The 16,697-nt window shown below is 38.6% G+C and overlaps 1 protein-coding gene across 4 annotated transcripts in view; it reads right to left on the bottom strand.

Moving 5' to 3' along the window:
- LOC136266236 (far upstream element-binding protein 3-like) overlaps window positions 1-16,683 on the bottom strand; it is a 63,744-nt gene extending 47,061 nt beyond the window's left edge. For 3 of the 4 annotated variants that reach the window (XM_066061245.1, XM_066061244.1, XM_066061243.1), the window contains exons 1-4: window positions 16,534-16,682; window positions 12,703-12,748; window positions 12,571-12,654; window positions 12,210-12,276 (exon numbers count right to left, since the gene is read on the bottom strand). In XM_066061245.1, the coding sequence (XP_065917317.1) occupies window positions 12,210-12,276; window positions 12,571-12,654; window positions 12,703-12,748; window positions 16,534-16,593 (257 nt within the window). In that variant the 5' untranslated portion in view covers window positions 16,594-16,682. Of the gene's footprint in view, window positions 1-12,209; window positions 12,277-12,570; window positions 12,655-12,702; window positions 12,749-16,533 lie in introns of all 4 variants that reach the window. The other variant, XM_066061246.1, reaches the window with a different exon arrangement.
- Window positions 16,684-16,697: the final 14 nt, after the last annotated feature.

Genomic DNA, 16,697 nt, shown 5'->3' on the forward strand with positions numbered 1-16,697 from the left:
CCTACAGTATTGTGTATCTATCTCCTGCAAGTTGTGTATGCATAATTATAGTGTGTCACCCATCACTCTGCCATTGCTACACCACTGATGAAACTTATTTAGCTCTAGTTGATGTTGATACTGTGCTGTATAATTTTTATCTGTTGATGTTGTCTACAATGTATTGCCGCATACAATACTGCAATAATGTATAGTTCTCTCCTGTATGTTTTGTATGTGTACACATCACTGTGCCATTTCCAAACCAATGATGTACTGGCACTTAGCTACTGGTGGCCTTTAGTTACGACGCCACTATTTCGTTATATCTGTCACTACTGTGGCATATTGAGTTGATTTGGGGATCGTGCTTTCACCACCTAATAGCCTCACCAGGGGATGTCATGTTGATGTATGTACTTGGTTGTATGTGACGCGGTCCTAGATATAAGTGTAAGGAAAATAGGAATCTTACGTTCTATTAGGGAACATAGAAAAAAGTAGAGAAGCAAGGAAGGGATATCACCTATACCTGAAGATATACTAGTAGACATTTAATCCCTAATTCAATCTCTTTTACCCACTGACTTAGGGATTAAATGTCCACTAGTATATCTCCAGGTGGGCCCCCTGTTTCTCTACTTTTTTCTATGATCCCTAAATAAACTTAAAATTCCTAATTTTACCTTACACTTGTTTTACTTTCTTGTGACATATTATTGTGACTGGTGAACACGCACATACCACATCAAAAGAAAGAACGGCACTGACTTAGTTACATCTGAATGCACATCTCAGCCAGAGACAATTATATATATTTTTTCTTATGGCTGATAAAATGTCAGGTAAAGTAAAACTTTGCCTGACATTGGCCAGTGGTGGAGGAAGGTACGAAAAAATGAGGGGCAGAGGATAGCTGCTTGTGGGTATACACAGTACGCAAAGCGCACTCAGAGCATGTGAAGCATGCTCTCCTTCTAGGGGAGTCTGGGGCATCCCCCTCAAGGAAAATTTGAAAAAATAGGTGCTATGAGATTGAACCTGGTGGCACTATTTTTGTAAAAAAAATTATAGTCTTTCAGGTAAGACATACATTAAGCACAATGCTTCCACTACATGATCAATTGATGTGTATATTTCACATTTGGAATGACATTCAATCATGTGATACACTCGTGACATCATAACTGGTAGGGGCTCAGCCTCTCTCATAGACAATGCATGCTAAACATATTTTATATAGTTAACCTTGCTATAGAACTGTGATCATAATGATGAAGAAGTGAAAACTTACAAGTAAAATAACAATAAACTTAAGTAATGGTACAGTGTAAATCTCAAAGTGAGTAAATATAGTAAGTACTTCACATGAGTCTAAGTCATCTGATCACCAAATTCATTATCACTGTTCACTCGTTTAAACCACTTGTCCCACCGCATGAGAGTAAGTTCATCTTCTGAGCTACTGCTTTCATCAAATCTGTTTGTGCTACTTTTCTTTCTCGGTCTATAAAGTTTACAAGGTAACCCTTCAACTGGTATTACATTCTTTCCACCACAGGTTTACAGCTACATCAGGTGAAAATTTTGACAGAGGCAGACCTTCAATGAAAATTTCAAGTAAGTTATGAAGTGTGGTAATGGAAAGATTTGTTCTGCGTTTTGTTTTAATGGATCCTAGGGATGAGAATATTTGCTCTAGATGGCTGTTGCTGAAAGGTAGACTGAATATCAACTCACTTAGTAAAAGTAAGGTTGGCCACCTGTTAGAATCATGACATGTGTGCAGTTTGTATCATATTTCTCTATAGCTGCTGGTGCTGATAGGCAAGAATTTTCGGTAGTACTCATTTACATGCATCTCTTCCACCTCATCTTGAATTGAAGAGAGAGAGGCTTCTTTTGTCTCAAGTGGATTTCGGAATTTTGTTATTATACATTCCACTGATTCTCTGACCTCAAACATTGTATAATCCCCACCAACACCATCGTCTTTGTATATCCAATTTTTGTGTCAATAAATGCTAAAGTAGATCAGAGTAATCCAGGGTCTGACCACATGAGTTGCTCTTTTGTTTCGCTAATTAATCTTTCGAGATTGGCCAGAACATTTTGTTTACAAAACTCTAGAGTAGAAACATTGTAACACTTCAGTGTTGCACCTTGGTGTTCACTTTTATCGTCAACAGTTTTAATCCTCTCTCTAGCTAGTTTCACAGTGGGCCATTGCAATGGGTCCTGTATTTGTAAAGCAGTTAAGGACCTTAAAGATTTTTAAGGTGCATTCAATACAAAGAACTATGTCAGTATTCAACTCCTGTAAACTTAAGCTAAGCACAGCAACTGGTCGTACAGCTTCTATAAACATGGCACAACCTATCAAGATCTTGGAATGTCTCCACAACTTGAGATATCCCTTTAGACAAGCTCTGTCTTAACTTCTCAGTGTGACGTCTTGACTAAACTTCTCTAAAATGAGTAATATATACACCGAATCTGTCCAACACACACTGCAAAGTTTTACGCTTGTGATCAATCCATCAGGTACCGTATGATCTTATTGGAAGGTCTCCACTCACAGGAAAATCAAAGACTACTTTGATATCATCAACAATAGTACTGAATCCCCATGACTTTTTGGAAGACTTTTTGTAAAGGACATACAATCTCAATAGCATATGGGTCATTCCATGTCAAATCACCGAGAAATTGTAGGGTCACCTCTCAGATTTTGAATAAACTTGGTGTGTTTGTAGTACCTATGATGCTCATCACCTGTTCCAATTTTTAGCCTCATACACCACATAGTTTCTGATTTATGACTACAAATATTTTGAATATTTCATGAAAAATTGGTTCGCCTTAAGTTACAAAATCAACTGTAGCTCACCACTGTGTTAATATTTTAAAATAAAATTTTCAGCAATGAAAGACTGCTAATTGATAGTTCAAGTAATCCTTAAACTATGGGATATCAATTTAATTGAGGTTCAAGCAGGCTTCATTAAAAACTTTAATCCTTAATATTTCAAAAAAATGCTGCTTTAAATTCTTTGAATTTTTTAGTAAATAATAATAAGGTTATGGTCTATTGTTGGTAAAATTTTTGTGGTGGGGCCACAATGGGTTCAAGAGATATAATTAAATATGTTGTGGTATTTAGTGGAATTTTGTAGTCTATTATTGCTATATGGGAGTGTATACCTCTAATAACCACTGCTGATAAGTCCATGCCAACTTTGTCTTACACAATGAAGGTGTCCAAGTACAGTGCAACCTGTATAAGTACAGTGCAACCTGTATAAGTGACCACCTGTATTGAAAGACCACCTTTATGCTGCAATTTATTTAGTTGTATAGTTTTCAAATGCAGCTAGCTTATATAGCTTGCAAAGGCAGTACAATGACACCACATCAGTTGTTCAATTGAGCATGTAACAACATACTTTCTGCTTACTGTGGGTATTGTAAAAATGAAGATTATTTGTGACAATAGGGATGCTGCTTTCAACTCTCGCGTATAATCCATGGTATGAGAAAAGCACTCTTTTGTGCCAATTTCAGAAAGCAGAGTGGAAATAAAATTTTACTCATAATCTGATGTTTTCAGGAAAGAGAGAGTTACTCTAGCAAAGAATGAAGTTTCACCAGAATCCATTGTTGGATTTGTCACTTGTTTACAAGAAGAGAATCGGTGGTTAGCTTGTGTGCTTGAAGTTTGCAATGACACTGGGAAGTAAAGCTGACATTCTGCGGTCCATCAAACTTGTTCGACATTCTAACTCTCACAGACCCAAGGAAAAGAAGTGGTTGTGTGTACTTTGACAAAAAAGAAAAAGAAATGACTTTTGCTACCAAACAGCATCACATTGTATCACCACAGTAACAAACTTGTATTACAGGCATGCCTTTGTCACAACCTGTTTATATTAACTTGCAGTTGAATCAAAGAGTCTTGTGTGTCTGCAAACCTAAATCAACAGAATGGGTTTCAAGGTATGCAATACTGCATGGGATATCTACTACATGTATAATACCGCAAACACCGCTAGCTACTTATCTCATCCCAACTGAAACTTTTGCAACTAATAGGTGAATGTTGACAAATATTCACAAAATTCTAATCAGCACTTTTTGGTAGAGCAAAGGTCAAAGATTAGGAGACATAGTTAATTATCAACTTCATCAAATTAAGCTGTTAAATATACCAAATGAAAGCTTTTTCTTTGAGCTTTAAAGTGGTATAATTCATTGTAAAAACACCCAAGTTATGATGCTTTGAATGATCACAAGTACAGCGAAAACAGCATGCTAAATAAGCCATTTCTGGGAAGCCATACAAGCAATGGGTGAAGGGACATATGACCACTTTGGATATCCACCCACCAAATTTGTCCAATTCCGAGGGGGCCATGTGCAAAGAATTACCCATACAGTAAATCCAGCTAAATAAATTGCAGCACAAAGATGGTCTTTCAATACAGGTGGTCACTTATACAGGTTGCACTGTACTTGGACACCTTCATTGTGTAAGACAAAGTTGGCATGGCCTTATCAGCAGTGGTTATTAGAGGTGTACACTCTCATATAGCAATAATAGACTACATAATTCCACTACATACCGCAACATATTTAATTAACCCATTGTGGCCTCAAAACAAAATTTTTACCAACAATAGACCATAACCTAATTAGTATTTACTAAAAAATTCAAAGAATTTAAAGAAGCACTTTTTGAAATATTAAGGATTAAACTTTTTAATGAAGCCTGCTTGAACCTCAATTAAATTGATATCCCATAGTTTATGGATTACTTGAACTATCAATTAACAGTCTTTAATCGCTGAAAATTTTATTTTTAAATATTTACACAGTGGTGAGCTACAGTTGATTTTGTAACTCAAGACGAACCAATTTTTCATGAAATATTCAAAATATTTGTGGTCATAAATCAGAAACTATGTGGTGTATGAGGCTAAAAATTGGTATGGGTGATGAGCACCATAGGTACTACAAACACACCAAGTTTCGTCAAAATCCGAGAGGTGACCCTACAATTTCTCGGTGATTTGACATGGAATGACCCATATCTGAAACACTTCCATACAATGAACTAACTGCAAGCCAGCTCAAGTCTATGAGAATAACACCACAACCAGAAAAGCCACGGTAAGGCAGCAATTAACTTGGCTCTCAAGCCATTATGCTGGCCAATGTTGACAGTATAATGGCTTGACAGTCGCACCACCAATCAGAAATTGGTAACTCACCAACTTCAAGCACATTGCTCTTGTCTTGGATGTCTTCAATTCCAAGGTGACCTAATGCCACTCCTAAACAATTTAATAGTCCATCTGCATCGCCTTGTGTTGGATTACATACAGCAAAATAACGAGTTATTGATCTTATTTCTTCACACACGTTATCTTTTTTACAATACTGGATTACTACTAGTTCATCCTCCACATTACCTGCATCCACAGACCCATCTATCAGAAAGCTAAAGAAGTGGTTGTGCTTCCCAAAATATCCGATAAATGCTTGTTGCCGACTTTCAGCTATGTAATCAGTAAGGTCTTTGCTGAATCTACAGTGCCGTAAGCAGTGCCTAATTCCACTCCATGATGAATTTACAGTTGGTGTAATGATGGATATTTCATAAATGGTATACTCTCTCTTGCCATCACATAACAAAGCTCAAATTTCCTATAAGTTTTAACCTTGTTTGTTCATCAATGACAGAAAGACAGCAAGCGATTGTAGAATAACTGGTGATAGATTCATTACTAGCTCGTGCTTGGTCAATTCTCAAACGTGACATAGCTTGTTTGTGTTGCTCACTTTTCGTATGGTCTATTATATTGCTTGTATTGTGATTCGCTGATCTTGTAATCCATGCAGCCGAAAAATATTTCACAGATTGAATCCTACCTTCGTATTTCTGGCATACAAGACAAAATAACTTGCTGACAATGTTTTTGTCCGTCTTTTCAACTTCACAATGCAACCATGACATAGACTGATATTCCTTTTTGAACTCACACTGCCACTTCTCAAAAGTGGCTCTTGTAACTTGTCGCCTTGCCTTCTTACTACTACTGCTACCACCACTGGTACTTAAACTATTTGTACTACATGAAGAGTCCGCTTCACTTTCTGTCGCCATGTTTTTTTCTAACAAGACACATGCTATAAAAAGACGGTTGTAGACTGGCTGAGCGAGTGTGGCATTTAACTCAAACAAGCGTTTAACGAAACTGAGCAAGGGCAAACTGATGCCACTGAGAGATGCCACACTCAAGTTAATGTGTTTTTCGTTTTACAGCCGGTCTGGTAAACACCACCTAATTTACACCCCATTCACACTAGCCCAGTAGCACGGTTTGGAACGGTACAGCTCGACAAAAAGTGCAATGTGAACACCGTCCATACCGGGCCCAACCGAACCGAGTCAGCCCACCCGATTGAACCAGGCCAGTACGGTACGGTACGATTATTACTCACCAGGCGCACAAAATAATTATTTTATAAACTCAACATGCAATGAAGAAGGGCTCAGGAACACTGTTCGACACGAGGTTCAGCACGGAAGAAACCCTAACGACAATTATGAACTATTTGTCGTCGTGGCAGTTACTGTTTCACTCACTCCGATTCGCGGCATGATTTCTGCATTTACAGTTTCAGCTACATGGCCGTCTATGTGGTTGAAATGAAAGAATTCCAGCACAAGAGGCTCGAAGGGCAAGAGCTGCATCCAGTTTTAGTAAGTAAACTAAATAATATTTAATTGTGCGCTTATAGAAACCAGATCACTTAGCGAGCGAGACTACATAGTGTGAACAGAGGCAATACTGGGCCGTACCGAACCGAGTCGAACTGAACCGTGCTACCGTGCTAATGTGAACGCAGTGTTAGTACTGATTTATTTTGGCTGGCCAAAGAACAAAGATAAGTGCTTCGAAATATTGAAAGAGCCAACTCCATTAGACTTGTCAGGCTACTATTGCTGATACAAGTAACGATATTCATGTACTAACTTCATCACCTTGTCAAAACTCTGGTAACTGCACGTGAACAACACCAGCTATCATCACGTGATTACTGCTTTACGGAGCGCACCCTGGCCAGTTACACTGTCTTACAATTCGTGAAATAATTCCATATTTATGTACCATAGACCCTCAAAATTTGGCAGAGGCACTGGTGAAGCGTTTCTTTACAGGTCTATGGAATGATTTTTTGCGATTCGCTGTTGACGGGCGTGATATCACTTGTTGAAAAATGCAGGCTTGCATTTTAACCAGTTTCCACGTTGTTATCGTTAAAAAGGATTCCATAGAGTTGTTCTACAAGGTGAGAAACCATAACAGCCAAGGCGGCTTAGCGCTAGGTTGTTTCTCGGGTGAGTTATTTTTAAAATCGGTTCGTATGTTCAGAGTTTAATAGCCACGAAATTAAAGCGGGTGATTTCACAGAACTTGGCATGCTAAGCTACAATATTACAGACTATCATAAGAACCCTTTAAACGTAGACTACATGGTTCACAAGCAGAGTTCACTACCCTAAAATAGCTAATTAAGCGCATGGGCTAATTTCAATTGTGACAAATGGGGATTGTACGGCTTCACACAATTACTTCAGCGCCACCTTAAACCCGTCTTCATGACAATAGAAAATGAAATCGTATGATATGTATTAGTTGCCATGGTAACACATGACCTACCGTATAGTAAAAAACTTTGACGGTAAAAAAGTTTGGCGAATGCCCGCAGTTTGAAAATTGACAGAAAAAACATTGACGATTGGGTGGCTTTTGTGAAATTACGTAATGGCGTACGACAAGGCATGTGGACTCTCGTAAACTGGTTTGGTCAAACCGGAACCACGTGCTAGTGAAAGCGTGTAGTTTGCTGTAGTCTCCTGCGATGCCAAGATCGTCGTTTCGTTTTTCAGTTGACTCTAGCAGCAGAGGTTATCATGAGTACCAAAGTATATGGCCGAATCCAAACGCATACGATGAACTTTTATGCGAATGAGAACCTGGAAATAGTCACGATACACATGCCGTTGCCATCAAGAAATATATTTCTGGAGTACTTTCGACTGTGGGACACGTTCCTAGGAAGATTTCTAAAGTGAGCTCAATCTTTATAAGGCGTGGTGGCACGATTCAGTGTAGGGTAAATGGGCACCGACGTTATTCAGCTGACCTTGAGCAAGGAGGATTAGAAATTCCTAGTATTTTAACCTACATTATAGATGACCAAAAGGAATGGGCAAAGACACAGGAAACCATCAATGTAAAGTTGGGCATAAAAACTGCAGATTGTGTGGATGATTTAGTTAATTTGGACTTTCTTGCTAATGCCAGTGCTGAGTCAACTGCACCGCCAGTTGCTATGGAATCTATAGATGGGTCTGTATCAATGGTGGATTTAACTGCTCAATGCAGCACTCAAGATCAGGTTGATCAGTCACCACCAAAAAAGAAGCCAAAAAACTTTTGTAAAGAAGACATAATAATGGACCAAGAACTCTCTGATCTTGAGATCAATCTTTCACAGGAGTTGCTAAAAGCTCAATATCCAAAAGTGAGTGGACTTCAGTCTACACTTTTTCAAGAAAGAAATCAGCTTTTTCCAAATGGTTTCCTCACTAACTGCATCCAAATTGTTCACTGTCAAGCAAGGCATCACTGGGTTACAGCTTCGACTATAAACTGCAAGTTAGGTGAAGTGAAGGTTTTTGATACGTTGTTCAATCACTGTGATCAAGAAACAACTGGAATAATTCACAAACTCTTTGCTACAGCAAATTTTCCGAAGCTCACCATAACAATGGGACGTTGTCAAAAGCAGAAAGGAGGGATGGATTGTGGGCTGTTCTCTATTGCTAATGCTACAGCCTTGGCTTTTGGATTACACCCAAGCAAGCAAAAGTATAAACAGTCGGCAATGAGAATGCACCTAGTCCGCTGTTTTGCTGCAAAACAAATGACACCATTTTCAGGGCATGCAATTAAATAATGTGGATATATACCCCACTACTTCTCATGCTTTGCTATAGTGTATGTTATGATTCATTAAATAATTTATTGCATTAATAAAATTATCATTAAAATCAAATACTGGTTGAGTTAAAGTAGAATTCCAGCTTCCCTGAAGCCATTTATAATGATGTCAGGTTTGCTTTTATGTAGTCATAGCAAGATTTCATCCACCCAGCTCCCAATGGCTTGACTGTGCTAAGTTTTAAATCAACAGGTTCGTGTTTCGACTCTCCTTGCAACTGTGTACATACTTTCTTGGCATACCAGGTCTGAAACTCGTTTCGTAAGTGAGATTTCACTGATTTGTTCACACTCAAATCTAGTGGTTGCAACCTATCGGTGCAGTTTGCTGGAACCAATACAACATTAATGTTATTTTGATCGAGGAGAGTGAGGATTGCATGAGTACACTGGGCTTTGAAATTATCAAAGGTAAGCAATGCTGGATAATCACTAGCAAGCTTTAATTCTTCCCTCTTCTTATGGATGTATGGTAGAATAATGTAGGTAATGTACTCTTTCATCGTGTCCTCATTTGACCAATGATTAGCAGAAAATGTTATGTGCCAATCCGACGGAAAGTCATAATGTGGAAGGCAACGTGTTGTTTTCCCTTGATAAACTAATTGAGGTGGCAAAAACTCTCCACTCATGGAACCTGCAAAAACAGCAGTTAGCTGTCTTTTGTCGTCTTTGCCTACCAATTCAACCGGTTTTGCCCCTTCTTCAGCCATCGTCCAATCTGAAACTGGAACATAATGTATTCCAGTTTGATCAAAATTAATTATAAGCTCCTTAGGAATTTCATCCATTGATACCACTACCTCCATGTCTAAAACGTAGTCTCTCTTGATTTCTTCAAAGTCCTCAACAGAGATTTTAGCTTTTGTTGTAGCCTTCCTCCTCACAAACCCCATTCGCCGTAACAGATACTTTGCCCATCCTTCTGTCAAAGCGATTTGTTGTAATAAGTTGGCATCTTTGTGCATGAGTATACCCTCAGCACTAGCTATAACAACAGCAGTGTTGATAACAAGGCCCTTAGCTCTTAGAACCCCAACATACTCCCTGACCTGTTTATCGAGTTCTTCACCCAGCTTGAGTGGTCGTCCAGTCTTTTTCAAACAGAGTTCTCGTGATTCTTCCTGTTCAGAATCATCATTCACAGTGCCAACAGATTCATTATTTGCCAAGTCTGCCTTATATTTATTCTTCCACCTCCTAACAGTAGGTTCTTTCAAAGACGCAAATTGATCAGGGTATTTGCTGGAAAAAAATCTCATCGAAGCGGTTGTTCCAAACTGTGCCGCTCGCTTTGCGATAGCAAATCTTTGGGCATCACTCACTTTTATGTAGTTACCCCTGCTGGAATCAGCATCACTGGAGGATTTCGTTGACGGCGGAGGTTGCAGCTTAGACGATACCCTTTCATTGGCCGCTTCGATTGCTCCCGGTGGAACTTTGCTGCTTAACGGTCCATGTGGAGCAGGTAGAGCAATATCTTCTGTCTTCTCTTTTGGTAGCGGTTTGAAATATTGAAGGATAGACTTCATCACAATCCGTCAACGTGGCCACTCGATTGTGATCATGTGATAACTGAAAAAAAAAAAAAGGCGGTAAAAAACTTTGGCGAATCGAACCTTATTCGCCAAATTCGCCGAAGTTTTTTACCGTCTCAGTTTTTTACTATACGGTAGTTCTTTCTTAGGTTAAATATCATGTGCATACGACCAAATTTATTAGAGTCACACTAGAGTTTAGTAGGGAAATCCAGTGGTTGTGTGTCTTTAAAAACTCTTCAGGTTTGAATCAAGAGGTAAGTAAAGTTAGTGAAGGTAGATCATGCTAGGGTGATTGGTTGTGTGCTCATCCCATTTAATGCTCGCCAGCTGCTGTTCTATTCAATGCCGTGGTGCGCCATGCAGAGCTGTTACAAGGTAAATAAAGTATAATTACTATAGAGCATATAACTATTTGTACAATCTGCAAAAGTTAAGTTTTGCTTATTTCGTTATTCCGCATTTTACTAATTCCCCTGGGAAACTGGTAGACGCTTTTTACAATGGCTAAACCGTACAGAACTGAGCTTCATTTCTACTGTGATTGCACAATCACACACCAAAAGTTGTGAATTACCAAAATATATTGAAAATGTAGCAAAATATTGACTATACGATAAATATTGATATAGGTTATATCATAGATAATAGAGTAAAAGGGATAGGAAACATAAACAATTTCCGGTTTGATTTCCGTTATGCGTGACTTGAATGAACAAGACAGTTTTGTGCTCAAGCATGGGAATTAGTGTTCTAAGCAGCGTAAATAGTAATCCAACAGACTATAGCAAGTATTTAGGCCTTTGTGAGAGATTTTGGAGAGAGAATTCAGACCGTAGATTTTGTAACAAAACGTATCCATCGCATTAACCGTGATTGTTACACGCCGTCATACTTTCGCTTATAGTACCTTCATGCCTCATCCATACCGCTTCTTGTATAGCCGGTTCCACTTTCGAATCTTGTGGTAAGCTAGGCGTGTCACCAACACAGTCTTTTACCCTTGCGTTGTACTGCAAGGTGGTTTAAAGTTTTGGTAAAAATGGAATATAATTAGTCATTTCTTCAAGCAACAGTTCCTGTTTTGCTCTGATATTTCCTCTGGTTCTCTCTGTTAAATGGTAAGGAATAGGTTTATCACAGTTAAAAGGATAAAATACATTTACAAAGAAAGGTAAGTGGTTTAAAGTAATTTTTGGGCCGTTTTTTTCACTTTCAATCTCCTTTAATTGTGCATACAACTTCCTTGAGGGTTGGCACCATCCTAGTCCCCTCAATTACTTACTTGAGTTCACTGTAGCGAAGTTTCACAGTCGCTGGTTACAAAATTCTGTCTTAACAACAATTTGACGTCACGTTAACAACAATGTGACGTCACGTTATTGCGTTTCCCATCCCTTTTATGTACTCTATTATCTATGGTTATATAAATATTGAGATTCGATATGATATTGATATTGAAAAATATATTGCAATGTTGATAATTTTTCGGTATATTGCACATCACTACTTCACATAACTTTTTAGAGGAAATCGTCTGTCTCTATTAACAGTAAACCGACAAATCAAATAATCCTTGTTTTTGTAACAGGACTATTTTGATCAAAATACAACTTACTTCATTATAGCTTGTCTGGCAATAGCTTTAGGATCAATTTGTCCAGCTGCTGGGCTAGTTCCAATTCCTAAAATATGTATGAATGATGCATAAAAATCAGACCAACCCCCCAAATAGTTAATACATCATGTCAAATAATTTGAAAGCTTTATTGAGTATATTAAGCATCAATTAAGAGAGCAACCAAACACACTGCACAAGAACACCTCTAGAGATGTCAACACCTATAAACAATTTTCTATTACTAAGAGATAGCAGCACAGCCTTTTGATTAAAAGTTGACAATATGCTTGTACTGGATTCTTTGTCTTTGCCACCACAAATTCTTGGACACACATCACAAACTTTTCAAACAAGTTACCTGCCGGTTTTTTCACAGGAGGACCTCCTTCTCCTGATTCTAAGCTAGATGAATCCTCTGGTGGCCTCTTGCGACTAGAAGGATCTACATTATAACATAAAATAAATTACTCTGTATAATAAACAGGTTTACCTTCTCCGTTCAATGGTGCAGCGTTAGCTTTGGCAGCTGCAGCAATCTAAAGAAAATGAAAGTATTACAATACCCTAATTACTTTGTACACATTATTAAAAGAAAATTGGCATACAGACCTTTTAAATGCACAGTCTTTAGAGGTTATGCAGGGGGTGTGTCAGTATCACGTTTGTATATTATTAATTCTGTACACGCGTGCGGACGCCATTTTCAGTGGAACCGTACTGGTGAACTATGTCAACGTTCAAGTACTCTAAGTATTTTTCTGAGCTTAAGGACGAAGGGAAGAAGAGGTATGAAGATAAAATGAAAATTGTTGGATGTGCTAAAGATCCGTACTGCTACTTAGAGTGCAAGGATGGGATTGCTGACACTGTTGAATGGACCGATTGGCCTGATGTAATGTACCCAGACGTGTATAATTATCTAATTCTCACTGTCAGCTTGTACACTGGAGAAGAAATGAGGGCTTATAAAAGTTTAGATGGATTCAACTTGTTGGTAAATGGCTGGTTAAACAATATTGCTGTTGTAGCCACAGGTAGTGCGAGACAAAGGAACTATTTGTTTTTGTCAGCCATTAAACACTCCCAAAGTCTGTCATTGGTGCCACTGAAGGTCTGGGTAGCTACTAAAGAGAATGGTCAAGTACTGTGTGGCCATTGTACATGCATGGCTGGGTTAGGAGAGGCTTGTTCCCATGTAGCTGCTATGTTATTTGCTGCTAAACTAATACTCTTACTAAGCGTCAGTTTAGTTCAACATCTCTACCATGTTCATGGCTACCATCAACCTTTCGGAGCGTAAAATTTGATGAAATCTGTAACATTGATTTTGCAACTCAAGTAAAACAAAAGCCATCAAGTAATGATCACAGTGGAGAACAGAGCATTTCAGCTAAGAAATCCAGGCTTGAAATACCAAAGCCAACTGAAGGAGATCTCAGAAACCACCATTTACAGCTATCAAGAATGAAGGGAAAACCAATCTTATCATTTCTTTCAGAATTTAATGAGTCCTATGTGCCAAAATATGTTAGTGGTGCTCTACCTAATCCGTTAACTTACCTTTATGATAAAGCTACATTATCAATGTCATTTCCAGACCTCCTAAACAGGTGCGATGAAGTATATAACAGTATTTCACTATCAGTGCAGCAAGCTTCCAGGGTTGAAGAGGATACACGACAACAGTCAAACAGCAAAGTGTGGTTTGAACAGCGATCGGGTAGAGTCACAGCCTCAAAGCTGCACAGTGTGTTACATACGGACATGGTGCATGACTCTTTAGATGGTACCACCAATGTGACTACTACTGAAGTTGATGATACTGTCAGCACAACAGTAACTGTGACAAGTGAGGTACCTACCAGCACTCAAGATAGTCTGCAAGTGCTTGATGAAGATAGTGGTGCAGATTCTGAAGAAGACGACACTCTTTGGTGCTACTGCCAACAGAATTTACAAGAAGAACTGGTCGGTTGTGATAACCCTAGCTGTAAAATAAAATGGTTTCACTTGTCCTACTTGCAACTTAAATTAAGTCAATTGCCAAAGGGTAAATGGTATTGTCCGGACTGTCACAAGGAGAAATATCAATCAAAATGCAAGGGGAAAGCTGAACAGAATAAGTGACTATTTCATTGTGAAATATGGCATTGTAATATACTTTAAAACTTCTTTGATTTTGTAATTGCGTACATGTATTGCGAAACTTGAAATAATTGTACAATATTAATCTAGTGGTACAACAGAATCACAATGGTTACACAGTGCACAAGCTATAACAACTATTTTATCTATAGAAGAAATGTCTAATTCACTTTCACTACCCTCACACATTATTAAATTAATCAGTAAAATAGACTGAAGGATGGTATATTTTTGTCTCACCATACCGATGACTCTTTCGACATGGATTCTGACACTAGATAGTTAACGTGAAATATCAATCTCCATTTTACTCAACCGCTTCTTTCCTCTGGTAAAGGGTGGGAGTTTAACCTCTGCACAGTACATCCCAGCAGCTTTTTGAATATTAAAGCCTCGATCCGCTAAAACTGTATCTCCAGGTAGAAGATTCCATAGCAAGCCACAGTTCTCTGTTAGGTGGACATCAGATACTCAACCACCCCAACCTTTGGAAATAAATGCAATGGATCCCTGAGGTGTAATCCCAATTAAAAACTTAACCGTATTATGCTTTTTGTAATTAGACCAAGTTTGTGCCCGGGCCATGAGTGAGGTTGGTCATTATATGAAAACCTCAAAACAGTCGATAATAATTACACACTTCCTAAAATTCTTCTGAAACTCCATCAGCATTGACTTCATTAATTGATCTCTTTCTGGCCAGCAAACAAACACGACAACTTTTGGTATAGAACATCAAGCCATTTATTGGAAGTAGCAAGACACAGTTGATTGGTGTATTCCAAATCTGTATGCTAAGTCCTGGTCTCCAAGGTTAAGACGAAGTTTCATCAAAACCATAAGGAATTGTTCAAAGGGACTACAAGAACTGGCAAAGAACCCATTTGGCAAGCCAACTATAACAAAGTCAAATATGCACTTAAGCAATATGTACGATGGTAACCCAGTATAATATTTCACTGGCTTATCATCATCACTTAATGAACTTTCACTGACTACTCTGCTGCGTAACTTGACGTTTTCTGAGTTTATAACCTGTCATGCTTCTTCTGTAAAACTGACAGCTCATTCTTTACTTCTGATAATTCACTCTTAGTTTGCAAGAGTTGTGCCTCAGTTTCTGTCTTTTGGCGCATAGTTTCTGCTAGCTGTTTTCTGGTCTCCAAAAGCTCTGTAACTGTTGTAAAAAGCAATTCATTAGTTTTCTTAAGTTCTTGTGCAATTTCAAGTAAACCTTCATCCTGTGGCTCTGCTTCATTGGTTACCACTTCCATGTCATTGGCTTCACTTCTTGCAGATTCTTCTGGGTAGTTGTCGTTGCTTGGAAACTACGCTTCACTTAATTCTTCACTATACTCTTCATCCAATTCCTCACTATCTTGCTGCTGCTGCATAACTGTAGCACTCCCTCCATCATCCTTAGTCAAAATTTGGCGTTGTTTCTTCAGCACGGCTTGCTTCCTTTCAAATCTTTCCATTTCTCTTTCAAGGTGCCTTTTTCCTTCTGGGCTTTTCACACAACTAAACAGCCTAGGAACACAATTCGGCACGAGGAGATTCTTGCTCCTTGTGCCTGACACGAAATGTTCGCTACAGATGAGCATTGACAGTGGATTCATTAGGTGCCCAGTTCTCTTTTTTGACGGCAGCAATCCACTTACTTCTCAATTCTTCATTCGCTGGAAAGTTGTAAAATGACAATCTACCACCTTTCTTAAACTTATTCTTGCAATCAACGACACAACAGCTCTTCACCCTCTTACCACTGAAAATGGTGTCCACTTAAGAAATACGCGCGCGTATGCGGATAACGTCATTCGGACACGCCCCCTGTATAACACGAGTTTGTACTCTATTTGAAGCTCATCCGGCCTGCATAGTAGTTTGCTAATTGTATTAGAAAATTGTTGGGGAAAATTATCATATACTCGTCTACATCTTCATATTTTGTACTAGAGCCGAAACTGGCACCCGAAAGCACCAGTTCTATTTAATACGCCCCATACAAGTACAGGTGCTAGTACTTACCTAAGCGTAAAGTAGCAAAAATGTTTGCTAAGATAGGCTAGTACCACATACAAATAATTCCACTAACAAATACACCCCCATGACCAAACAACAATGGAAATTTCTTAAGATACGTGCCGGTAGAAAGTTCAGCAAACTGTATGCTCACTTCTTTCGCTCTCCTAACAGCATCAAGGATTGTCACTCCCTTTTCTTCGGATTCGGACATAACGAACAATAGCTCTCGAACACCTCACGCGCTGATTTTAAATAACGCCCACCACTCACATGTAAGTGGTTGGTTAACGCCCCTTCGCATCATCAAGATATGAA

This window comes from Dysidea avara, chromosome 9 (genome assembly GCF_963678975.1).
Source record: "Dysidea avara chromosome 9, odDysAvar1.4, whole genome shotgun sequence".
NCBI classification, from domain to species: Eukaryota; Metazoa; Porifera; class Demospongiae; order Dictyoceratida; family Dysideidae; genus Dysidea; species Dysidea avara.